Source organism: Mustela erminea, chromosome 7 (genome assembly GCF_009829155.1).
Source record: "Mustela erminea isolate mMusErm1 chromosome 7, mMusErm1.Pri, whole genome shotgun sequence".
NCBI lineage: Eukaryota > Metazoa > Chordata > Mammalia > Carnivora > Mustelidae > Mustela > Mustela erminea.
The window spans coordinates 101299381-101325946 of NC_045620.1; the positions used below are offsets into that span (position 1 = coordinate 101299381).

General features: G+C 48.6%; 1 protein-coding gene across 1 annotated transcript; it reads left to right on the forward strand.

The window, feature by feature from the left end:
* Nucleotides 1-2176: 2176 nt before the first annotated feature.
* ELMOD3 (ELMO domain containing 3) lies at nucleotides 2177-24939 on the forward strand. Its single transcript, XM_032352640.1, has 11 exons — nucleotides 2177-2440; nucleotides 3711-3788; nucleotides 4252-4321; nucleotides 9027-9095; nucleotides 10077-10168; nucleotides 12030-12153; nucleotides 12432-12554; nucleotides 16226-16356; nucleotides 23019-23095; nucleotides 23345-23472; nucleotides 23975-24939. Exons 1-11 carry the CDS (start codon nucleotides 2387-2389, stop codon nucleotides 24175-24177), a joined length of 1149 nt encoding a protein of 382 aa, XP_032208531.1. The 5' UTR covers nucleotides 2177-2386; the 3' UTR covers nucleotides 24178-24939.
* Nucleotides 24940-26566: the final 1627 nt, after the last annotated feature.

Consider the following 26566-nt stretch of genomic DNA (forward strand, 5'->3'; position numbering starts at 1 on the left):
CCATACTTAGTTTGGAAAGGACCTGGGGCGCCTGGGCGGCTCAGTCGTTAAGCGTCTGCCTTCAGCTCAGGTCATGATCCCAGGATTCTGGGATGGAGCCCCACATCAGGCTTCCTGCCCTGCGGGAAGCCTGCTTCTCCTTCTCCCACTCCCCCTGCTTATGTTCCCTCTCTTGCTGTGTCTCCCTCTGTCAAATAAATAAATAAAACCTTTAAAAAAAAAAATACAGAAAAGGACCCATACTTATGGAAGACCATTTCTTTGGGCCCAGCTATAAAGAATTTGCCTACTGTTGGTGGGAGTGACCTCATAACTTGCATTACTGGCTTATTTGGTGGAGTTTTGCCCTTTTCTTCTCTGGTACAGATAGTAACTGTCCCTGTTGAAGTCCTCAGAGCTCCAGCCAGAACTGAGGCACTAGCAGGTGTGTACAGCTGCTCATGCTTCTGTAATGCCTGATTCACGTCCTACGCAGAAACAGAAGAGGCTTTCTGAAATCACTAGTACCATCCCTGCCTGTCACCTTCCCAAGGTTGGCTGTGTGAGTTTTTTGTTATATGGTGTGATGGAGGTCAAGGCGGAGGGAAGGGAAAGAGATGAGGGAACGGAAAGATGCTGAGGGCCCAGAGGACACAGTGAGAGAGAGCTAGTTCCTGAGGAACCATGACCAGGGAGCACTGTCCTTCCCACTAAATTACAGTGGCCCAAATGTCCAGCACAATAGCCAGGAAGTATTCCCATTCTAGGTGCTAGGAATCAGTGCATTCTAGCGCCTGACAGATTCCAGTTTGTTACTGGCAGCCAATTCTTAGGGAATCCAAGTCATGTTCCCAAGGTCAGGAGCTGACCTCAAAAAGAGGCCACCCTCCTTCCTAAGTTCTCCAAGTCTGAAATGTGATCGTCAATTGTTTATGGGCTATCTGCCGACTTACGATCCAGATTGTTGTCGTAACAGGCATCCAGGTTGTACAATTCCTGCATGATAAATTATGGGCCTGTCTAGCCCTCTTCCCAAGATGAGCTTGTGGGATGACTGTCAGAGTTGGCCAAACTGGCTAAACGGCTGCAACATGGGCAATACTAGTGTTCACCGAGGAAGGCTAGGCAATGTGTTGCATTTTGATTTTCTATCACCATAGATATCGGGTCTAGTATTCTAAGCTCCCAGACCCAACCTGTGTCTGAGACCTAAGCAAAGCCTGAGCACTTCAGCTAAGACCACTTACAGGATGCCACACATTAGCATCATCCCTTTGATAAGCTGTTCCCAGATCCAATGACTTCATTGTCAGAACCAGACCTCACCACTTAACAGCAGTGCTGCTGCCTTCTGGACACTGAGAATCCAGCCCTCAGACTCTATAGCATCCCCTTCTTTCCATCCAGTGGCATGGAAAGTAAGAGGCATTTTTTTAAAGATTCTATTTATTTATGCAACACACAGAGTGCGCACAAGCTGGGGGAGAAACAGGAAGAGGGAGAATCAGGCTTCCTGCTGAGCAGGGACCCTGATGCGGCTTGATCCCAGGACCCTGGAATCATGACCTCAGCCAAAGACAGATGCTTAGCTGACTGAACCACCCACACATCCCAAGAGTTAGGCATTTGACTAAAGCAGCTAATTTATTCAGAAAAAAATCCACAGCTGCTTAAAGATTTTTATTTATTTTTAAGATTCATTTGTTTATTTTGACAGAGCATGCGAGCAGGGGCAGAGGCAGAGGGAGGGAGAGAAGCAGACTCCCCACTAAACACAGAGCCCTACTGTACTGGGAACATGATCTCACGAACCTGAGATCATGACCTGAGCCAAAATTAAGAGCGGGATGCTCAACTTCCTGGGCTACCAGCTGCTCCTGCTTGAAGATTTTTAAAGTTAAGTGTTCAGGGTGCCTGGGTGGCTCAGTAGGTTAAAGCCTCTGCCTTCGGCTCGGGTTGTGATCCCAGGGTCCTGGGATCCAGCCCCACATTGGGCTCTGTGCTCAGCAGGGATCCTGCTTCTTCCTCTTTCTCTGCCTGCCTCTCTGGCCTGCTTGTGATCTCTGTCTGCCAAATAAATAAATAAATTTAAAAAAAAAAAAAGTCAGTTTTTCTTAACAGTGGCTTAACTGAATGATGAAACTAGTTTTATTTTGTAATTTTTTTTTTCTTCAGAGCTGAGACTTCAGAGACTCCAGAGACTTCTTTCAGTACTCACAGAAACCTCCTAGCCTTGGTGATGGCACATGGGGACTGTTTACTTGCTCTTAGTCTGAATGTCTGCCAAGAAGGAAGACAAAGGTAGAGCGGTCGGATCTCTGGCTCCCCCCGTACTTCTAATCTCAGACCTTATTAAACTCCTTTTTGAGCCAAGGACAAAGCTCACTTGAACAAATGACTTTGAGTCATGAATGAAAACTCTTGCTCTTTCCACAGTGAGAAAGAATTAAGAGATGGACAGGTAAGCAAGCACTTCTATTTGAGAAAAAAGGTATTCATTTGGGATATATTGTTATTAATAATAACACCCAATATATCAAGAGAATGTAGAACTTTAGAAATGCTTTGGGAAAACCCTCATTATAATGCTCTTTGTTCTATTAAGAGGAGCTTCTGTTCATTCACCTCTAAGTCAATTGCCTTTGCTAGTGGTGTCTTTTCTTTTCTTTTTAAAAGAGTTTATTTATTTATTTGTGAGAGAGAAAGAGTGTGTGTGCACAGGAGCAGGGAGGGGCAGATGGAGAGGGAGAAGCAGACTCGCCATTGAGCAGGGACCCTGACCCCGGGCTTGATCCCAGGATCATGCGAGTTTCCTCTTCTGTAAGCTGTCCATATCCATGCCCATTTTTCTTTTCTTTTCTTTTCTTTTTTTTTTAAAAGATTGTATATATTTATTTGACAGAGACATAGGGAGAGCGGGAATACAAGCAGGGGGAGTGGGATCCCCGCTGAGCAGGGATCCTGATGTGGGGCTTGATCCTGGGACCCAGGATCATGACCTGGGCAGAAAGCAGTCGCTTAACGACTGAGCCACCCAGGTGCCCCCATGCCCATTTTTCTACTGGGTTTGGTTTCTTTTCCTAACTGATTTATAGGATTTTTTTCAACATATTGGGAAAATTCGTTCTGTATTTGATAATCTGAGTTGCAGAAGTTGGTTAAGTGGTTTTGTTTTGTTTGTTTTTTTGAAGTTGGCCAAGTGGGTTTTTTTTTTTTTTTTAAGATTTTATTTATTTATTTTACAGAGATCACAAGTAGGCAGAGAGGCAGGCAGAGAGAGGGGGAAGCAGGCTCCCCGCTGAACAGAGAGCCTGATGCCAGGCTTGATTCCAGGACCCTGAGATCATGACCCGAACCGAAGGCAGAAGCTTTAACCCACTGAGCCACCCAGGCACCCAGTCAAGTGTTTTTTTTTAAGCTCTACTGGGCAAAGGTTTAGCTGAACAAAAAGGCCAAAAGTAAGAAAACTGCTGCACTAAACTCAGAACCCTGAGACCTTTCACATGAGACCTTTCACAGAGCCAAGAAATCTGCCATAACATTAAGCCTTTTGTAGTTTTTCTTAAGACGAGGTTAAGCAGAAGTTTTCCCTTCCAGGATTCCTTACAGTTGAGTTCTCAGGAGTTGATCTGTCTTTGTGTGGGTGGTATTGGGAAAAGGTGTGACATTTAAGCTGTCAGCTTCAGAGGACTGATACGTTCCCAAGAAGCTGACCCTTCTTTGTCTTACAGGTTGAAAGTGTGTGTGCTGCGTATCCTTTACCATATGACAAGGACACCGGTGTTCTTCGGGCTCTCAGAGGAATTCCTGTATGTTTCACCCACACCCCAGGACTTCCTGCCCATACCACCTTTTTTTGCATGCCGCTCTGTGGGGCCAGAAACCAGGGACTCAGGACGGCAGAGACCCCAATCACACTTGGGGGTGGAGTTGTGGGCCACAAACATGCAAAACAACCTCTAGCTAGTAAGATAATTGCTCTAGGGAAGCAGAATGTAAAGTGCAGTGGGAATACCAAAGGCACCTCACAGTCTCAATTGAGTTGTGTGAATTTTTGTTTATTCTTTAAGGAGAGCATATGCTTGTCTCCAGGTCACCCAACTTGTACATCAGAGTTAGAGTTTTCCATGTGTCTCTCTTTAAGATTGGCTTTAATCAAGCCATCCTTCTGACCTCCAGTTCCAAGGACATTCCGTACCGTGGGTCGGGTACGTTTGTGTGCTTGGGAGGGTACGGTCTCACTCTCATACCGAAGGTCATCTGCCCCTGCAGATCTCAGAGTTGAAGAATCATGGCATCCTCCGGGCCCTGACAGCAGAAGCCAACGGATGGCAGCCAGGTGGTAAGGTCCCCTTCAGGGCCCTTGGAGCCTGGGTGGGGCCCAAGTCAGAGCTCCCCATTGTCTGCTTTTCATCATTGGAATTTCTCTCACTACATGTCCTATAGAATTTGACAAATTTATCATTCTTCAAGGAAAATTAGAATCAACACTGGATTAGAAGTCAAAAGATTCGAGTCCAGGGACGCCTGGGTGGCTCAGTTGGTTAAGCAGCTGCCTTCAGCTCAGGTCATGATCCCAGCGTCATTGGATCGAGTCCCACATCGGGCTCCTTGCTCCACAGGGAGCCTGCTTCTCCCTCTGCCTCTGCCTGCCACTCTGTCTGCCTGTGCTCGCTCTCGCTTGCTCTCTCTCTGACAAATAAATAAATAAAATCTTTAAAAAAAAAAAAAAAAAAAAAAAAGATTCGAGTCCTGATTTAGTGCTGCAAGCAGCTTATTATGTACCTTGGGCAAATCAGATGTCTGCCTTGAAGACATCAGTGCCTTCTCTGTCCCCAGAGAGATATTGTAACAATGAAATGAGAGTGTATGTGAAGAGGCTTTGAAAAAGTATCCTATTTTATCTGCTTTACATGATTCTTTCATATACTCTATTTAAAACTCATTTCACTTGCTGATTTATGACACAGAAAGGTCCACTCACCAGGTGAGAAATAACCAGTTCTGGAGTCCCACATCTCTGGTTTAAGTCCTGCGTCTCTCACCCACCAACTATAGGACCCTGAGCAAGTTTCTTAACCTTCTAACCTTTACTGCACTTAGTTCATCTCTAAAACAAATTGGTCAGAACCTGAGTGATGGGAATTGCATAAGGATTACATGAGCTAAGGTGAAGTACATAGTGCATAGACTGTAAATCTGTAGTGATGCTCAGTGCTATGTATTATTATCTTGAAGTTCTGTAAACTGAAAATGTAATCTCTTTGAATATGGGGCTTATAGAAAAGTTATCTGGAGATCTATGAAGTTTCTTCTTAAGTCTTTTTTTTTAATTAATTAACTTATTTATTTATTTGACAGAAAGAGACACAGCGAGAGAGGGAACACAAGCAGGGGGAGTGGGAGGGGGAGAAGCAGGCTTCCTGCCTAGCAGAGAGCCCAATGTGGGGCCCGATCCCAGGACCCTGGGATCATGACCTGAGCCACCCAGGTGCCTCATATGAAGTTTCTTCTAATAAAATTTTATCTTTGCTGTGTAGTGACAAACCTAACATTTATTAGAGATTTTGCCTTAAATGCCAAAATATTTTATATTTCAGTACAAGTAACATTTGTGTACCAGGTATTTTTTTAAAGATTTTTTACTTATTTGAGAGAGAGAGCATGTGCACGAGCAAGCATGGTGAACAGGCACGGGGAGAAGGAGAGTTTCTAGCAGACTCTAAGATGAGCACGACCTGAGCTGAAGTCAGACTCGAGGCTCCTCTGTCCCACATATTTTTAGTTGTATTGAACAACAGTCTTTGAGGCACCTGGGTGGCTCAGTCGTTAAGCATCTGCCTTCGGCTTGGGTCATGATCCTAGAGTCCTGGGATCAGGCCCCCATGTCCGACTCCCTGCTCGGAGGGGAGCTTGCTTCTCCCTCTCTCCCTCTGCCACTCCCCCGCTTGTGTTTTCTCACTGTCAAACGGATATATAAAATCTTTAAAAAAAAAAAATTGCAGTTTTCTTCCAGATTGCTCTCAGCTTATTTAAATTGATAGGCTTATGAGGCACCTGGCTGGCTCAGTTGCTGGAGCATACAACTCTTGATCTTGGGTTGGGAGTTCGAGCACCATGTCGGAGATTACTTCAAAAAAATAAATCTTTAAAATGGGCGCCTGGGTGGCTTGGTCAATTAATCACCTGCCTTTGGCTCAGGTCAGGATCTCAGGGTCCTGGGATCGAGCCCTGTGCCAGGTTCCTGGCTCAACAGGGAGTCTACTTCTCTCTCTGCATCTCTCCCCACCACCACTTGAGGTCTCCTTCTCTCTCTCTCTCTCAAATAAATAAATAAAATCTTTAAAAATAAATAAATAAATGGGGCTCCTGGGTGGCACAGTGGGTTGAGCGTTGGACTCTTGGTTTCCACTCAGGTTGTGATCTCAGGGTCATGAGATCTGGCCCACGTTGGGCTCTGTGCTCTGTACAGAGGTCTGCTTAATACTGTCTTTCCCTCTCCCCCCAAAATAAATAAATCTTTAAAAATAAAATAAATAGGTAGGTAGGTAGATAGATGGAGAGGCTTGCTAACTCAGTGATACTGTTTCCGTATGGATAAGTAGAAGAGAGCCCAAATCAAGAAGGCAGTTGAAAAAGGAAGAAAAGTAGAGAACTGTGCTGATGTGAGCTGCATTCGCTATCCTGAAGATTCGTGTTTTGCCTCCATTTTTTTCTGTTGGGGGAAATTAGTATTTATGTTAGGATCATCTTCAGATGAAGAAGAGTCTCCCTGGTTCCAAGAGGAAAGGGAAGAGGTGCTCTTGCTATGCCTTGGACATTTGTCTCCAGTTTTTAGACACTAGAGTACAACTCCTAGTTGAGACCTTGCACTTTGTGTCAGCAGATTCCCAGGTGCTGGTGAGGTTTCTGCTCAGAGCTCACAACCTTCTGCCAAGTTGTTTGTAGGTGAAAGGTTGAAGGGCATCTGGCTGGCTCAGTCAGTTAAGTGGCCAGCTCTTGATTTTGGCCCAGGTCATGATCTCAGGGTCATGAGATGGAGCCCCTCTTTGGGCTTTGCACTCAGTGGGGCGTCTGCTTGAAATTCCTCTCTCTCTCTCTCCCCCTCTGCTTCTCCCCCTGCTTGGGCTCTCATTCTTTCTCTCTAATAAACAAGTAAATCTTTAATAAAGAAAAGAGGGGCACTTGAGTGGCTCATTCGGTTAGACATCTGACTTCAGCTCAGGTCATAAGCTCAGGGTCCTGGGATCAAGTCCTGCAAGGGACTCTGTGCTCAGCAGGGAGCCTGCTTCTCTCTCTCTCTCTCTCTCTCTCTCTCTCCTCCTTTCCCTCTGCCCCTCACCCACTCATGCTCGCTCGCTCACTCTCTCTCTCTCTCTCAAATAAAATCTTAAAAAAAAAAAGTTTGACCAAGTTGCTTGAAACAAAGAGGTGCAGGGTGAAGAGTCTGAAGCCAGGTGCCAGCGAGGGTGAGGGGTGACGCAGCCCTCGTCAGCGCCCTCACCAGCAGTCCCTGCTGCTGCCCCTCTCTCTTTTTTTTTTTTGTTTGTTTGTTTGTTTTGTTTTTTGTTCAGCTGCTTTCTCCCTCCTTTTCATCATCCAGGGTCCAGTATGCTGGAAGGAAATTTTATTTTCTTCATATAGTTTGTATCCTGATGAAGTTACCTACCTTGGAAGCCCCAAGGCTCAGGGTCCCCATCCACCCCAGGTTGGGGCTTGCATGACTGAATTCAGAAGTCCAGACCCATGTCATCCGCTTCCACAGCCCCTGCACTGCTGGACCTGAACCCAGGCTGGTGTCAGTGACACGAGCTAACACGTCCTGAGTACTGACCTTTGCATCGTATACCCACTCCCCCACCCCTGGAAGCTGAAGAGATGCACCATCCTCCAGCAGGTCCAGGAGTGATGGCTGGGGGTTAAGTACTTGTCCACAGAAGTGCAGCTGGGGAGCGCAGACAGGAAGTGCTTGCCAGCAGTCTGGCTCTCGAATTGCTCTCAGCAGCAGCCCTTTAGGGCTTCCCAGCAACTTTCTCTGCCTCCATTTCTGTTAGTGTTTTTAGTTTCTGGGGGTATTTTATTTTATTTTCAAGTATTCTTTGGAAACAGTTCATTGCCCTGTGATATCCTCCATCAAGATGGGCATGGCCAAGAGGAGCTGCCCTCTCACTCTTAACACTGGGGCTGGAGGCTGAAGGGGTCACGATTTGGGGCTTTGGACTGAAGGGTCTCCGTTTTCTCCATGTTGTATTGACTTCCTGTCTAGCAAATGGGGAAGGCCACAACAGGTCGCGCGCCAGCAGTCTGGGTTAGAGTGACAGTTGCGTTTTGGAGAAAGGGCTATGCGGTGACTACAGAGAACCTGTTTTGCTGCTTTTTCTCTCTTGCTTTTCCCCCCGTTCCCGGTGCTTTTATTCATTCAGCAGACATTTGTTGAACCCTTGTCCTGTGTGGGGCACTGCCCTGGGTTCTGGAAAACGTGTCCTCGTGTAGCGCCCCGTGTGGTGGGAGAGACAGTCACCACGCTGAGGAGCCTGGGTGTCAGGGGCTCGAAGAAGCTCACGGGCTCCCTCTGCAGACTTAATGGAGTCAGGCCAGGTGGCTGGCTGAGGGAGATGTCAGAGTTCACCGAGGGTTGAGGAGGAACAACAAACAGCACAAGGGTTGGGACCGGAGATGCAGGTGCCTGGGGTGACTGCAGGGGGAGAGCCGTCTGAGCAAGGGCATTGAAAGTGCAAGGGGCTGAGGAAGTTGAGGAGTTCTGGATACCCTTAGCGCACAGCTGTGGGTGGAAGAAATATCCAAATGGTGGGATTATTTAGATGCTGTGCTGAAGACTTTGGGTTTTATCTAGAGAGTCATGATGGAGAACCCCTGGAGGTTTTCAAGCAGGGGATTGGCATCAGATCTGCCTTTTCGAACGCTCACTCTGGCCCCCGTGTGGAGAGGGTATCTGAGGGCACTGGGACCCAAGGACAAGGCTGAGGCTGCAGCAGCGATCCAGACTTCCCCAGGTCTCAGAGGGTCTCCTTTTCTTTTGACTACAGTTGTGAATGCGGAGGTGCTCAGAGCCCAAGAAGAATGGGAAGCTGTGGACAACATCCAGACAGAGCCAGGTAACCGCAGGAATGGCATTCCACTGCTAATGAAGGCCCCATCCACGTGTGGCTAGCGTTTCTGTGGCCCTGGGGTTAGGACACAGAATTCCTGAGAGTTCCCATTTTAGCTCCCTGACTCAGGATGCAGTACCTTTCTAATCCAAAGATCATGACATTCCACCTCTGGAGGAAATGGGAGTGAATGTCACGGGAAAAGGGCTGCCATCTACTCAGACCTGAGAGAAGACAGGGAGTACCTTGTTCAGGGTCGCTTCTGCAGGGTGATGAGGTTGGACAGAAGGATGGAGGCAGGCAGCCAGGGTCCCGGCCCAAGGGTAAGCAGGTTGTTCACTATACAAGGAGGTATCTGGAGATAGGGACTAAAGCCATCTGCTGGAAGGCTTTGAGGGCTGGATAAAAATTGTTTCACTTCGTGTTCTGACAGGTTTGGATGAAGCTGCAGGAGGGTAGAGCTCGGGCCCATATCTAGCTCGAGCTATACCTGGGCTCCTAGAAAGTCGTTATAGTGGACTATGTCAGTCATCCCCGACATTGCTAACGGATACGTTCATTCCCTGTGGACTGTACCAGAGGCTGGAGAGGGGGTCATTCATATACAGGGTGTGAAAAGGGGCAAAGTGGAAGCGAGGAAAGTTCCCGAAACAGACCTTGGCATGCTCCTCTGTGGGTACCTACTCCGGGCAGTGACTTGCCTCCTCACAGATGAGTGGACTGGGACCCCCTGCAGGGCAGATCTGTCCCTACTCACTGCAGAGGTCAGTCTAGCAAGCTCCTGAACAGCCGGGTCTAAAAATGGACCTGGCCCAGCAGAGAATGCCAGCCCCTTAAAAGAAGGTCGGTTTTAGCTGTAGATATCTGATGTCTGTCCCTGAAAGCCAGTGTTTGGCTTAGAGGTGATGATCAGAAGGCCCCCAGTGAATGTGCGCAGACAGAATGACAACTGTTATAAATCTGAGAGTGTCTTCCCTTTTGCCACAGGGAGTCAGGCCAGTGTAGACCAGCCTGGGCAGCTGATCTCCTTCAGTGAGGCTCTGCAGCATTTCCAGACTGTGGACCTCTCTTCCTTCAAGGTATGAAAGTAGGGAGTTTGGGGTCTCAGGCAAAGCATCTTCCCAGAAGCCAGGTTTCTATCCTACCAACCTAGGGCACTAGGCAAGCAAGATGGAAACTTCCAGCTGAGGACCCTACCTCACCTAAGAAATCTTGGAGCACAGAATCAGGGGTGGCCAAGGACCCAAGGTTCATGCAGGAACCCAGTGACCTTTTTGGGGACTGTGTCCCCAGAGCTCTTGTGGCCCTGGTATACACAGGTCTATGTAGCTGCTCCCTGCTCTTCCCTCTTAGGGATGGGGAGGTCTAGAATGTTAGATAGTTACTTAGGGAAGCAAGATAGTTACTTAGGCATGCTGTCTAGAAAGCTGAGTAGTTCATGACTATTGTAGGAAAATCTATCATTCCCTGAACCTATCAGGGAGCCAGAAGTTATTTGGGAATTTTAAAAATATGTGGGGTTGGAAAAAGAAACATTGAGGAAAATAAAAGCTGGTGGACTTTCTGGGGCATCTTGAGTGACTAAGAGTAGTTTTAGAAGATTGTGATTTCAGAGGCGCCTGGGTGGGCTCAGTGGGTTAAAGCCTCTGCCTTCGGCTCAGGTCATGATCCCGGGGTCCTGGGATGGAGCCCTGTGTCGGGCTCTCTGCTCGGCGGGGAGCCTGCTTCCCTTCCTCTCTCTCTGCCTGCCTCTCTGCCTGATTGTGAGCTCTGTCTGTCAGGTAAATAAAATCTTTTAAAAAAAAAAAAAAGATTGTGATTTCAGGGGCACCTGGGTGGCTCAGTTGGTTAAATGTCTGCCTTCGACTAGATCGTGATTCCAGAGTCCTGGAATCAAGCCCCGCATGAGGCTCCTTGCTCAGCGGGGAGTCTGCTTCTCCCTCTCCTTCCCGCTCATGCTCTCTCTCACTATCTCTGTTGCTCTCAAATAAATAAATAAATAAATAAAATGTTTTAAAAAAGAAGAAGATTCTGGTTTCAGATCTTCAACCTAAAACCTCAGAGCTTTAAGAGAGGCTGAAAAGTCAAGAATCAGATTGGTTCATGGGATGTAGAGGGTCAGAAGCTACCAAAATCAGAATATTCTAAGGCCTGCAGCAGTGGCCCTTGAGCAATAAGTCAGCATGACCTGATTTAGGAGGTGCCCCTGTGGAATGGACAGAATGCTCCAGCAATCCCTCAGGTATCCATCTCCAAAAGTCCCCACTAGACTGCCCTCCTCACTGGCTCCCTTGTCCTGGAAGTTGAGAGGACTGCTAGGCTGTGTAATTTATGCCCTTTGCAGAAAGAGATGGACCTATAGAAGGGAAAGCAGCCCTGCTGGGAAGCCTGGCCTGGCTTGGTTGGACCAAAGTGGGGTCCCCGTGCCAGCTATCTCTGGCCATCAATGGAAGAATAGCTCTAGACAAACCCAAAGGAACAAATGCAGACAATGGGCTAATAATGCCTATACTTGGGGACATTTCTTTTCTTTTATTTCTCTTTTCTTTAAGATTTTATTTATTTATTAGAGAGCAGGAGCAAGGTGAGGGGCAGAGGAAGAGGGAGAAGCAGGCTCCCTGCTGAGTAGGGAGCCAGACACAGGGCTCCATCCGGGATCCCAAGATCATGACCTGAGCCAAAGGCAGACGCTTAACCAATGGAGTCACCAGGTGGCCCTGGGACATCTCTTTTCTACTAATAAAAATCCTGGGAGCCAGCAGAGCCTGTGTCTGGAGATTGAGCCTGTGCTTCATAGCCCCTACCCCATTTCCCTGGCCCAGAGACTAGCCAGTTAGTTGAGGAAGCTACTTTCTTCTACAAGTCCCTGTACCGATCCTGATGGTAAGTTAGAGCAGGTGAACCCAGCCCTTTGCTCATTGCCTGCAACTTCCTCCCCAGAAAAGAATCCAGCCAACTATTCGAAGGACGGGGCTCGCTGCCATCCGGCACTGCCTCTTTGGGCCTCCAAAACTCCACCAGGGCCTCCGAGAAGAAAGGGACTTGGTCCTGACCATTGCTCAGTGTGAGTGCACGGGTGCTGCCACGAGCGGGGGCTGCGTATGTGGTCAAGCAGAGAGCACTGTTTGCACACCTGTTGCTGAGGTCTTGCATGCACCATGTTGGCAGGGAGAGCGGGAGCTATGGGGTGAAAACGTGGGAGAACACAGTCTCTTGGTACAGTCCAGCTCGATCTTGTCTTGGTACAGTCCAGTTCGAATGGTACATTACCATTCTCTGAGAAATAGTCCTCTCCTGAGGAGCGGGCAGTCCGACAAAGACTGGGGGTGTATTTTCGGGCAGGTGGCCTGGATAATCAGGACCCAATGCATGGCCGAGTCCTCCAGACCATCTACAAGAAGCTGACTGGCTCCAAGTTTGACTGCGCCCTCCACGGAGACCACTGGGAAGATCTGGGCTTTCAGGGTAAGAGACAGGAATGGATCATCTTCTTTTCCTTGACTCCTGAATCCAGAACTAGAGTGAGAGCCCAGATAGTCCCCTTCCTGTCATGCCAGCGCCCTGAGGCAGGGTATCTGGGGGAAGAGGGTGCGAAATACAAAGGCCCGAGGTAAGCATGTTTACTGCGCTTTAGAAATAGTAAGAAGTGTGGCTGAAGTGGAAAGGTCCCTTGTGGCCTAACAGGCCATTGTCAGACATTTACTCTAAGAGAGATGGAAAGCATCAAAGTGTTGGATTTGCAATCTGTTTTTTTTTCTTTTTCCTCTTTCCTTTTAACACAGATGAAAATTTTGCTTTATACTATTTTATTTTTTGAGTGAAACAAATTGATTTCAGCTGTTTTTTGGATTATGCTACTCTTTTTTGAAAATCTATCAAGTTACATTTATATGGAATAGGAAAATGTCCTCATTTATTTTTTTTTAATAAGGCTCCAGCTTGCCTTTCTTTCTTTCTTTTTTTAAAAAGATTTTATTTATTTATTTGACAGAGATCACAAGTAGGCAGAAAGGCAGGCAGGGCTGGGGGGGGAAGCAGGCTCCTCGCTGAGCAGAGAGCACGATGTGGGGCTCAATCCCAGGACCCCGGGATCACAACCTGAGCCGAAAGCAGAGGCTTTAACCCACTGAGCCACCCAGGTGCCCCAGAAAATGTCCTCACTTAAAAAGGAAATTTTATGTACCCATAATTAATTGGTCTCTTGGTATTGACACGTTAAAATCCCTCTATCTTCCCTCATCTATAATACAATTATATTATTTCCCACCATATGCAATGAGAATCATGTCAGTGTTACAGTTTTTATTTCAACCATCAAACAATTTAGAAAACTCAAGAGGAGGAGCTAAGTCTGCTGTATTTCCCCAGATGCTTACTCTTTCCACTGCTCTGTTTTTGTTCTTAGATATTCCAAGATTTCTTCTTCTTTTTTTTTTTAAAGATTTTATTTATTTATCTGAGCAGAGAGAGATCACAAGTAGACAGAGAGGCAGGCAGAGAGAGAGAGAGAGGGAAGCAGGCCTTCTGCTGAGCAGAGAGCCTGACGCGGGACTCGATCCCAGGACCCTGAGATCATGACCTGAGCCGAAGGCAGCGGCTTAACCCACTGAGCCACCCAGGCGCCCCAAGATTTCTTCTTTTATCATTTCCTTTCATTTTGAAGAACTTCCTTTAACCATTTTCTAAAGGAGGACTGCTGGTGATAAATTCTCTTAGTTTCCCTTCCTCTGAGAATGTCTTGGTTGCCCCTTCACTCCTCAAGGATCGTTTCTCTGGACAAAGAATTCCAGGCTGACAATTCTTTTCTTGTAGCACTTGTACACTGTGCTTCTTGCTTCTGGCCTCCATGAGAAAGCTACTGTCATTTGAATTCTTTCTCCGTGAGAGGTTAGGAGTTGTTTCTCTCTGCTTTCAAGATCTTTTAGAGTTTGCAGGAGTTTATGTTGTGTCTTAGTGTGGATTTCTTTGGGCTTTAACCCTATTGGGTTTGCTCAGCTTCTTGAACCTATAGGTTTATGTCTTTTGCCAAATATGGTCCATTTTCAGCCATTATTACTTCAAGTACCTTTTTTCCTTAATTTCAGTGTTCACATACAATGTTATATTAGTTTCAGGCGAATAATACAGTTATCTGACAATTCCATACAACACCTAGTACTCATCAAGATAAGTGTACTCTCAGCCCTTCACCTATTCACCCATCCCCTCACCCGCCTCCACTCTGGTAACCATCTGTTCCCTACAGTTAAGAATCTGTTCTTTTGGGGTGCATGGGTGGCTCAGTGGGTTAAGCCTCTGCCTTCAGCTCAGGTCAGGATCCCAGGGTCCTGGGATCGAGCCCCACATCAGGCTCTCTGCTCAGCAGGGAGCCTGCCTTCACCTCTCTCTCTGCCTGCCTCTCTGCCTACTTGTGATCTCTGTCTGTCAAATAAATAAATAAGTAAAATCTTAAAAAAAAAAAAAAAGAATTTGTTCTTTTGTTTGCCTCTTTTTCTTTGTTCATTTGTTTTGTTTCTTAAATTCTACATAAATGAATACTTCAAGTACTTTGCTCAGCCCCATACTTTCTCTTCTCTTGTGGGACTCTGATGACACAGGTGCTAGTTCTTCTGTGCTGTTCATTCCCTTGGATCTCTGTTCTGTAATTCACAGATCTCCAAGGCTCTGCTCATTTTGTTTTGTTTTGTTTTGCTTTGTTTCTCTCTGATGTTCATCAGACTGGATAATTTCAATTGTTCCATCTTCAATTTCACCGATTCTTTCCTCTGTTGTCTCTATTCTGCTGTTGAGCCCATCAAGTGAGTTTTTAATTTTAGTTATATTTTTCAGTTGTAAGGGTTTTTTGTTTGGTTCTTTATACCTAATAATTCTTTACTGAGACTTTCTACTTTTTAAATTTTTTTCGAACTGTGTAATTATTTATTAAAGGCATTTTTGTGATAACTGCTATAGTAGTTTTCTGTTTTTGCTGTAACAAATTACCACAAATTTAGTAGCTTGAAACTAGATAAACTTATTAAAATTAATTAATTTATTTAAGTACTCTCTACACCCAGCATGGGGCTCAAGCTCACAACTCTGAGATCACGAGTCCCATGCTCTTCCTGTGGAGCCAGCCAGCCCCTCACCACACAAACTTATTACCTTATAGCTCCGTAGCTCAGGTGTCCGAAACAGGTCTCACTGGGGTAAGATCACTGTGGCTGTAGGACTGCATTTCTTTTTGGAGACTCTTGGAAAGACTCTGTTTCCTGGCCTTTTTCACCTTCTAGAGGCTACCTCCACTCCTCCTTCTTCACAGCCAGGAACTTAGCATCCCCCTGAGCCTCGCATCTCTTTCCCTGATTCTGTGCTTCTGCCTTCTTCTCTCACTTTTAAGGACTCTTCTGATTACAGTGGGACCACCCAGAGAATCCAGGATAATCTCCCTATCTGCTGATCGGCAACCTTAATTCTGCCTATGATCTTAGTTTCCCCTTGCCATGCAACAAAATATACTCCCGGGTTCTAGGGATTCGGACAAGGATGTCTTTGGAGGGACCATTATTTTGCCTGTAACTGCTGCTTTAAAATCCTTGTCAGGTAATTCCAACAGCTGTGTTATCTCAGTGTTGCTATCTATTAAGTATCTTTCTCATTCAAATTAAGATTTTCCTAGTTCTTAATGTAACAAGTGATTTTTTTCTTTTTTGTATCCTGGATATTTGGGGTATTATGTAATGACACTCTGGATCTGCTGTAAATCTTTTATTTTAGCAGGCTTCCTCTGATGCTGAGCCAGTGGGGGAAGGAGGATGTCACTCGTTATTGCAGGGCAGGGGTAGAAATTTAGGTACCCCATTTGGGCTCTGCTGGTTCCACTGGCTAAGAGGGGCACCAGTGCTTCATTACATGACTCATTACAGGAGTCCTGTGTGGACTCCACTGACGACACAAAGGTATGGGGCTCAGTCCCGGCTCCCCAGTTTGCCAACACTACCCTAGTGAAGCTAAGGGGCACCTCGTTACAGTCAGGCAGGAGTGGGAGTCCAGGTTCCCCACTTGGCCTAACAAAGGTAGCCAAGCCCTTGAAGCTCAAGGGAGGGGGGACTTCATTTGGCATTGGGTCGCCCTTCAGTTCCTCCTCTCGGTTACAGGAGCGAATCCAGCCACAGACCTGAGAGGAGCAGGCTTCCTTGCCCTCCTACACCTGCTCTACCTGGTGATGGACTCCAAGACCTTGCTGATGGCCCAGGAGATTTTCCGCCTATCTCGTCACCATATCCAGGTGGGGCTTTGCTGGGCAGCTAGAGAAGAGGGCTGTGGAGCCATTGTTGGTACAGAATGCTCTTGAACAACCAGGAGAACCTCACAGGGGGGCTGTCTCTAGTTGCTCAGGGCTCTCAGGACAACTGACCTGTACTAGAATCTGAGCTCCACCACTCAGTGTGTGTCTCAGGCAAGTGCTTCAACTCCTCAAGGCCTTGTTTTTTTTTATCTGTAGAATGGAAATCAGGGACACTTCAGCTGGACAATTAGAAAGATTAAATGAGATGTGTACCAGAGCACTAGGCACAGCTGTGATGTTAATGTGTCAACTCACTGTCATCCCTGAGGACATCCCTTGAGCAGCAGTAGGTTCTCTTAACCCTGAAGGAGGAGAGTTAGCTTGTTTGTGCCCCAGAGGAGGAGATCTACCTATGAGGGGCAAGGGACACATGGTCTTACTGACAGACCAGATGTGGCTTCTGTAGCTTTCAGTCTGTCCAAGCCTTCTTTGGGGTTGGGTTTAATGATTTTGCCAGGTAGTAAAGGGTAGTAGTCCCACCATTTTAGAAAACAAATCTGACCTGTTCCCTGCCATTCACCTATGCCACATTCATGGGACCTGGAATTCATCCAGTAAATAAGCTTCTCTTCAGTATTCCCTATGCTTGTTACTGTGCTTAGTGCTTGGGACACATCTATGTACAAAGATCCTTCTAGCAGAGACGACAGGGCAGTGAGCCCAACACATAAATAAATGATAGAGTATGTTCAAAGGTGGCAAGCACTAAGGAGAAAAAACAAGTAGGTTAGGAAAATATGAGGAGTACCTTTTTTTTAAGATTTAATTTACTTATTTGAGAGAGAGCACAAGCAGGGAGAGCAGCAGACAGAGGGAGAGGGAGAGCAGGCTCCCTCTCTCGATCCCAGGGTCCTGGGATCATGACCTGAGCCGAAGGCAGACGCTTAACCAACTAAGCCACCCACGCGCCTCCGTGGGGAGTATTTTACAGGGTGCTCAGGCTAACTCTCACGAGAGGGTGGGAATTAAACCTGACCTTGAAGGAGGTGAAGATGTTGGCCCAGTTGGTGTTTGGGGGAGAACATTCCATGCAGAGGGAGCACTAGAGCAAAGCTCCTGAGGAAGGATCATATCTGGCACGTGAAGGGGTAGCAGGGAACAAGCTGGAACAGAAGGAGCCCAGGAGAGCAATTGGAAGGGAGGTCCTATGGCGAACAGCGAACAGATGGCAGAGGGCCTGGTAGGCTGTGGTAAGGACTTTCAGTTTTACTCCAAATAAAGTGAGGGTTTTCGCAGCCTGGAGTACGTGATCCAATCTAACTTTTTAAATGTATCCTATCAGGGCGCCTGGGTGGCTCAGTGGGTTAAGCCGCTGCCTTCGGCTCAGGTCATGATCTCAGGGTCCTGGGATCGAGTCCCGCATCGGGCTCTCTGCTCAGCAGGGAGCCTGCTTCCTCCTCTCTCTCTCTCTGCCTGCCTCTCCGTCTACTTGTGATTTCTCTCTGTCAAATAAATAAATAAAATCTTAAAAAAAAAAAATGTATCCTATCAGCTGCTAGGTTGAGAATAGTCTATAGTGAGGGCTTTTATAATCAAGTCAGAGATGATGGGTATTTTCAGAGGAGGTGGTGTGTAGTGGTCAGATTCTGGATGTATAATTTTTTTTTAAAGATTTTATTTATTTATTTGACAAGTAGAGATCACAAGTAGGCAGAGAGAGAGGGGAGGAAGCGGGCTTCTTGCTGAGCAGAGAGCCCGATGTGGAGCTCAATCCCAGGACCCCGAGATCATGACCTCAGCTGAAGGCAGAGGCTTAACCCACTGTGCCACCCAGGCACCCCCTGGATATAGAATCTTGAGCTCATGGGCTTAAGAAAGTAGAGCCAAGGTATGCCTGGGTGTCTTGATTGCCCCTTTACTCCTCGAGGATCATTTCTCTGGACAGAGAATTTAATTATTTATTTGAGAGAGAGAGAGAGAGAGCCTGAGCATGAATGGTGGGGAGGGACAGAGGAGAGAGAGAGCAAGAAGCAGGCTCCCCACTGAGCACAAAGCCCTGTGTGGGGCTTGATCCCAGAACCCTGAGATCATGACCAGAGCTGAAGTCAGACACTTACCCAACTGAGCCACCCAGGCGCCCCCAGCCCCTCATTTTAGATAGAGGCCCAGAGAAGGAAAATGACTTGCCAAAGGTCCCACAGCTAATCAGTATTTCCTATAGGTCATCTCTGACCTCAGTGTCTCCCTTCTTGTGATTCATGAAGGCTCTCTTATAAGTGCTTCCTGCAGAAATACGGAAAAGGAAGCCAGGATAGAGAGTTTTTGCCAGCTCAGAATTCCTCAGTTGAATGAGGGGAGGGAGCAGGCCATTCAGATATCTGTGGGAGGAGCATCACAGACAAAGGGATCAACAGGATGAGAGGGGAAATGCTGGGAACTTGATCAGCAGGGACCCAGACTGACCAGTTTGACCAATGTGTTTCTCATCCCTTCACCTGCTAGCTTCTGGGATTTATGTTTACTCCTCCACAATATGCCTGAAGGACAATAAGACGGAATTGCAGCTTAACCTAATAAAACAAGAGGGCTGGTGCAGACATCGGGAAGCTAGACGCTCATTCTATCTGTGGTATTATTATGGAGCTATGATTTGAGACAAATCACTTCACCTCTCTGGGCCTTACTCTGGCCTAAAAAATTCCAAGGTCCCTTCCAGATTTATTGTATAATTCCTTGAACTATAAGCAATTCCGAAGTTTTATAAGTCTTTTTTTTTTTTAAGATTTTATTTATTTATTTGACAGAGAGAGAGATCACAAGTAGGCAGAGAGTCAGGCAGAGAGAGAGAGAAGCAGGCTCCCTGCCGAGTAAAGAGCCGGATGCGGGGCTTGATCCCAGAACACTGAGATCATGACCTGAGCTGAAGGCAGCGGCTTAATCCACTGAGCCACCCAGGCGCCCCCATCAATTCCGAGGTTTTAAAGTAAAACTTGACCTCAAGCCCTTATGAATCTTGAAAACACCGTTTTCCAGGAGGCATGGTGAGATCAGAGGAGCAGTTGGGGACACAGCCCTGCCCATAACCAGTCCTGTTCTCTCCTAAGGGAAGAACTCAAATTCAAGGTACCTGTGGTTCATCCTGCTGGAAGGGAGCTGACCAAAAATATAAGTGCTGGGCGGGAAGGGGGCAGGCTTCCACGGAATCCCAGCAGGGTGGGTGTGCTTAACTACGCCGCCCTGAGAAGCGGAGAGGTTACAACACAGAGACACAGGGCACAATGAGCTGCTTGCTCAGGGCAGGCGGGGAAGCGGCTTATAATCGCGCTTAGTCACACACACACTCCCCTAGCCTTTTGTGCAGTTTCCACCCATCGTTTCATTCCACCAACATGACTGGCCGATGAAGAGGTAGGGCAGCAGTGATCCTTGCAAACTGTTTTCCAGCAAAGGAATGTGAGGGTCAGAGAGGTAAAGCTAGCAAAGGGTAAAGCTGGGCCTGGGACCTGCCTCCTGACAGCAGGCCTAGCAGCAGGCTCCTTAGGGCAGCTCTGGTCAGCCAGCAACCCACTTGAGAGTCCCAGGCCCCTCCCCAGAACTACTGGGTTGAATCTCCAGGGGCGGGGCCATGTCAGCAGACCCCACAAAAGATGACCTGGTCTTCCTTGCTTCAGGATTCCAAGGTGGTTAAGCCCCAGTGTGAGGGATGAGGAGAAGTGAAATCTTAAATGGAAACTCAAAACAGTCCAGGTCTGGTGTCCCCTGCTGTCCCTCAGTCAGTTCCCTAAACTCAGCCTCCTGGTGGTATTTCACTGCAGGCAACACTTTCCAAGGCCAACAGAACTGCTGGAGAAAAGGAGACAGTTAGATCTGAATCCCAGTTTTTCTCTGCTTTTTAATAAGTGGGCTTGATTAGAATGTTCCCAAGAGTGAGTGATCACAAGGTATAGAGCCTCTGTTAATTATGTTGCTGCCATATTCTTGTTCCCTTATTAATTTTTAGACCGAGAAAAGGCAAAGGAGAGGTCAATCTTATACAAGGATGTGGTAGATAGGCGGTTCGTGAAGGCGTAAATGTGTTGCCACTGACCTCAGCCGCTCATGTTGAGGCAAGGATGACGATCATGAACCGTTGTTAGCACCTCCTCGGACTGGCACCGTGCTTAGTGTTTTGCATATGTGATCTAGATTACTTCTGACAGTAACTCTGGGAGTAGGTCCTGGGATAGATGGTAGAAACTGAACTGTAGGTAATAAAACCTATCTCGGGGAGTGTGATGTTAGTGACTTGACTCCATCCAGCATGGCACGCGTGGCAGGGTCCCCGGGAGCGCCCTCAGGGTCGAGGATGTGCTGGGAGGACCCATGGGACTTGGTCTGTAGTTGTACACACAGCTCTCATCTAGTCCAGCAAAAGCAAAACCAGCAGAGGGAAGGAGTGCATGGGACTAAACTGTAGGAAGTCGGCTGGGCTTCCTTCCCAGAGTCCTCTCCTGGTAGAGTCACACGGGACACACTTAATTCCTCCAGCATTGAATTGTGTGGCACAGGAAATGTTGCCAGCCAGGGAGCTCACTATGGAGAGACTCAGTCCCCAAGGTTTTAAGGGGGGGGCACTTGTGCAGATACCGTCTGTGTGGCACATACCCAAATGCTGGAATCACAGAGAAAAAGCAGATATTCATAAATCGCATTGTTTGCACAAACAGCTTAGGTGCATGAGTCATCCTGGTGGGACCCCTTCCCAAATCCAGGTTCCCAGGTGCCAGCCAGGGGCCACCCCTGCAAGCAGGCCTTTCTAAGGACAGCAGTCTCGGGCCTGGTGTGTTAACTCTACCTGCACGTCACTCAAAGGTACTTCCTTTTTGGTTTTAAAACATGGGAAAGCTAAGTCTCACAGAGTTCAGGTGGCCTTTTTAAGGACACAAAGCTAGTAGGTGGCCCGGCCAAGATCTGGAACCCAGATGTCACAGAAGACCCTGAGAAAATTCTTTGTGGAGCCAGAAGGCCCTCGACAGTTCAGTGCTGTCAGACAGAACTTTCTGCAATGAAGGGAATGTCATATATCAGCACTGTCTGATACAGAAACTCCTGAGCGCGCATGGCTATGGAGCACTTGAAATAGGACTAATAGGACTGAAAACTTGCATTTTTTTCAACTAAGGAATTGAATGTTTAAGTTTGTTTAACTTTTTTAAAGAGATTTTGTTTATTTGAAAGAGAGAGCACAAGCAGGGTGGTGTGGGGAGGGGCAGAGGGAGAGGGAGAAGCAGACTCCCCACTAAACGAGGAGCCTGAGCCTGAGCCTGAGGCAAAGGCAGATACTTCACCGACTGAGCCACCCAGGTACCCGAATGTTAATTTTTTAATTAATTTAAAAAATTAAATTAATTAAATTTAATTTAATCAGGGCATGATTCCAGGGTCCTGGGATCGAGCACCTCATTGGGCTCCCTGCTCAGCGGGAATCCTGCTTCTCTCTCTTCCACTCCCCTGCTTGTATTCCCTCTCTCACTGTCTCTCTCTCTCTCTGTCAAATAAATAAATAAAATATTTGAAAAAGATAATAAACTTAAATAGTTCTGTGTTGCTACTTACTATCGTAGTGGACAGCACAGTTTTGCATCATAATGTAATGGCTTTTTCTTCTCAGGGGAAGCAGATGGGATAGACTTTGGCTCTTGTTCTAAACTAATGAGTGCACTGATCTGTGGGGCCCTCTCAGTGGGTGTCCTTGTGTATGTGCAATGGTGGAAACTAACATATAATATATGGAAATGTCCTGGGAAAAGCCTCTCTTCATTTTCTTAGTTTTTTGGTTATGAAAGAATGGGAGGGATGGGGCACCTGAATGTTTTGATGGGTTTAGCATCTGACCCTTGGTCTAGCTCAGGTCTTGATCTCCGGGTCATGAGTTCAAGCCCTGCACTGGGCTCCACACAGGGTATGGAGCCTACTTTAAAAAAATAAAAAAGAAAGGAGCGTGCCCCTCCAAAAAATAAAGCATTAAAGTGGACCCCACAGGGAATTCTGAGCCCCCCCCCCCGGGGAAGCAGCCCTGCTGAACCCCATGCTGCCCCCTCTCTGACCTGCACAGCTAGTTCTCAGGCCTCTGTTACTGACAAATGGGGTGTGACAGCAAGTCAGGCTGACTTTCTACCTGCGCTGTCTACTTTTGAATGAAGTGCTTATGAGCAGTCAAATAAAAAGACGCCTAGAAAAAGGGGGAAGAGATTGTAGGAACCCGTACAGTTAGATAACCAAGCCCCACCCCTCCTGTGTTCACCCTGCCCCCAAGGGGTGGTGCAGTGCTTGGGCAGCACCATGGTGGGTCTGGTGATTGAAGGTCAAGGAGAGCCCATGGGTCAGGATGGCGAAGAGGCTGGAGAGCTAGCATGGGGGTTCTGCCTGCTGGGAGTGAATTATCCTCAGTTGGGATCCTGGTTGCAGCCCCTCAGGAAGATGACTTCAGGTCGCTGAGTCCCAACCTCCTTATCTGGGAAATGGGATGATTATTGCAAAAATCAAGTGTGGCATCAGCAATGTCAGCTGTCGCCTCCGGGCCGTGGCTGCCCCTGCTTACAGCCAGCCTTGCTGGGCTGTGGATGGCAGCTCCAGTAGGCAAGAGCCGGGGCTGCTGCTGACCTTTGCCCACTCCATTCCAGCAATTCCCCTTCTGTCTGATGTCCGTGAACATCACCCGCATCACAATCCAGGCCTTAAGGGAGGACAGCCTCTCCAGGTGAGTCCCCGCTGCTCAGTCCTGGCTGCTGGCTGGCTGATGACAGGGACCCAGCAGAGCCTGCTTCCCTCCCATCCCCACGCCATTCTCCCTGCTCTCTCTGGGGAGCCCAAGCCCGTCTCCCAACCCTGCCCTGGGGTCGAAGGCTGTGTGGGGAATGGCTCACTGGGGGAATGGGGCTGGCCGAGGCACCCAGCTGTTAGCCGTTGTCTGTCGGCTGCTGAGCACACCACCCCGCTTACGCCATAGGGAGTGTAACCGGCAGCAGAAGGTGATCCCCGTGGTGAACAGCTTCTATGCCGCCACCTTCCTCCGCCTCGCACATGTCTGGAGGACGCAGCAGAAGACCATCGCTGACTCTGGCTTTGTCCTCAAAGGTGTGCTCTTTCTTTCTTGGAGAGGCCTGAACTCCCTAGCATCCCCCTCCCCAGATTCAGGGACCCCAGGGTGGTGGCTAACCTGGTTTGGACTGTGCTTCCCTTCCCCCCAGCCCCCCACTCACACCTTCTCGAGCTCCAGCTTCTCAAAGTCTCCATTAGCCCACCCTCTGGAGCCTGCTAGCTCTCCTTTCTCTGCCACCTGTCCTCCCTTTCTGGCCTCAGACTTAGGGTGGTCATGGTTTCTGAATCAAAAGCTGAGCCCAAGAGTTGGACTAACCATTCCAAGTTGAGACTGTCCTGGTCAAGGTAGAAGGTGTGGTTGCTGTGGCCTTTTCTGGTCCGTCATCCTCCCTCTCTGGTGACCCTCCATCTTAGAACACTCCTTCACCCTTCTCCCCGCGGGGTCTGGGATGAGAACGCTGCCTAGAGCTGCTGGGCCCGGACTAGTGTGCAGTCCAGAACCCCGTCAAGCCTTTTGTTCTCCAATCCTCTGTTCCAGACTTGGAAGTGTTGGCCAAGAAGAGCCCCAGGCGGCTGCTCAAGACTCTGGAAATCTACCTGGCTGGAGTGTCAAAGGGACAGGCCTCGTTGTTGGGAGCACCGAAGTGCTATGGGCCACAAGCCCCTCACTCCAAGGATCTCACCTTCACAGGCGTGTGTGACCTGCCACCACATTCATCCGAAGGCACGTGGCTGATTTGACCAGCCCAAGGCCGTCAGAGACACTTAAAGGCTGGGCCAGAGGGGCTTGGGAGGGTGCGTGGTGCATTGTGCCAGGCGTACCCTGGCTGGGCCTCGTTGGGGAGGCCAAGGACCCTCACCCAGTGAGACTTTCAGGTTAGTTAGACCCATCCCACTCCCCACAGACCCGCCCCCAGAGCAAGAATTTGCCGTAATTGGAACTGAGTTAGTTGAGAATTGGTTTCCAGGTGAACAAGCGGATGGATCATGAGGTGGGAAGGCCCTGCGTGGATGTTCCCTGTATCCCGCTGGGAGATATTCCCACACAGAGATATTCCCACACAGAGGGGCCAGAATTCTGAGTCGCTGGGCAGCAGGGCTCTCAGGCTGTGGGTGTCCCCAGGACAGGGACCTGCAGCTAGAATTTGAAGGGAGAAAGCAGCCATCGTAGCAGCCAATGGGGCAGCATGAACCAGGGCAAGAGGCCTTCTCCATCCTCTCCCGAGCTGGTAGCCGGGCCCCTGGGGGTTTCTGGTCTGGACTTACCCCACCCTCCCCTCTCCCTATCCCTTAGTTTATGTCACAGAACCAGCTTTCTGGTGGGTGTCTCCATTGCTGCCCTCCCTGCCCATCCTGGCTGTCTGTCAGCTGGGCACCCCCCTGCTGCACGCCCCCTACCCCGTGGAGGTGTGCACTTCCCATCAGGGGTGGTTTTCTGGCCTGGTTGAAGGAAGGAGGAGATTCACACACCAGCAGTTTTTGAATAAAAGAATTGTTGTAGGTCAGGTGCCCCAAGTGTTTTCCTCCAAGACAAGCCACATACCTTGCTATGGTCCTGTTCCAGGGCCTGGTGAGAGCCAGGGGCTCCAGGAGAGAAGGCTGCTCTGCCCTGGCCAGGCTCCCACTGAGGGCATGTGGTGTCTATCCTGCACTTAGAGGCCCAGACTCCTTGCACACTCTAGCTAGGGGGAAGAGTGGCCCTGGCTCTGGTTAAGATTGCTGTGCGGCCCCCACGTGTTTTTCCTACATTGGCTTCTGGGGAAGCTAGTAGCTCTGTTGCTCCGGGTCAGGGTGTCCTGAGCTGGGGAGACCCCACTACACCGCTCTGTCCTCTGTACCCCTTCAAGTAGACCCATGGAAGATCACAGTCTCACCCCTGCACACTTCTCCACGTCCAACCCTCTGGAGCTGGGGTGCATTGCTGAGGTGAGACAACATAGCCCCCTAGTTCAGCAGATAACTCCGCACTGTTGTTAGCAGGATGCCTCAAGGCCTGGGCTGGTAATGGACTGCAGTTTGCATCATGCCATCCTGGCCCAACCTGAACTAATCCTTCGTCCCCTTTAATTCCTCCAATCTGGGCTCTTAGTGGGCCTGCAGGGGTAGCCAACAGCATCCTGAGCTTGGTGGGGCAGGGGCGCAGAAAGGCTATGACCCAACCTCCACTTGAGAGTGTCTGTTCAATAGCTCCTCCCCTGCAGATTCCTTCCACTTGCTCTGCAGAAGGCTAATTCTGCAGACGGGACAGACAATACCCAGTAGCCCGCAGCATGGCTGGGGACCAGTCCACGTGGGCTTCTAGCTGGAGGGGAGGCCAGAGGCCTCTGCGAGAGTCCTTTCTAACTAAGTCACTCCCCATGTAATGCCTCCAGAGTGCTCAGCTTCAGACCTTGGGACATTAGCAACAGCACAGTCCAAGGATTAAGTTGTGGTTCTCTTGGGGAAGCGGGAGGGGGGCCGAAACCCTTTGGAAGTAGATGCAAACATCTTAACCTGTGCATTTTTCTTAGGAGGGGCCTATCTAGGCCTTCCACAGGAGATGTAAAATGCTTCACAACCCTAGAAAGGTCGGAACCACGGATCTGGTGCCCCTCCTTCTCGCTCTCCTTTGCGAATCATCCCTGGCACATGCTGTCTCCGTAGGCTGTCGGGTGGACCCCCACATAGCTCCCCAGAGAGAAGATGGGGAGATACGTAGAGGAGCTGAGCTGATTTCCCTGTGCTACTTTGCACGAAATCAAGATGAACTTGGTTAGAATTTGTTGGGGATGGAAGAATCCAGCCGATCAGAGTTCAGAAGCCACATAACCCTTGGGGCCCAGCGGTGGGAGTGGGTCAGGACAGCCGCAGCTCGGCCTGGCCTCCTGAACTCCAGTTCAGACTTACCCAGCCTTGCTCCTGCCCCCAGATTGAACACTCTGGCCTACTACGTTCTCCCATTTGTCTCTCTAGCCTGGTTTTCCAGCCACCACCCCATGATACGAAAGAATGGCCTAGACAAGGAAAAGCAGCTTGGCCAGGACGACCAAGAAGCATGGTAACACGCAAACCAGACTCCGTGATTCTCCACACTAGCCTGGGGTTTCCCTGGCCCTCCAGTGCCCTGTTCCCATCGGCCTAATGTGATGCG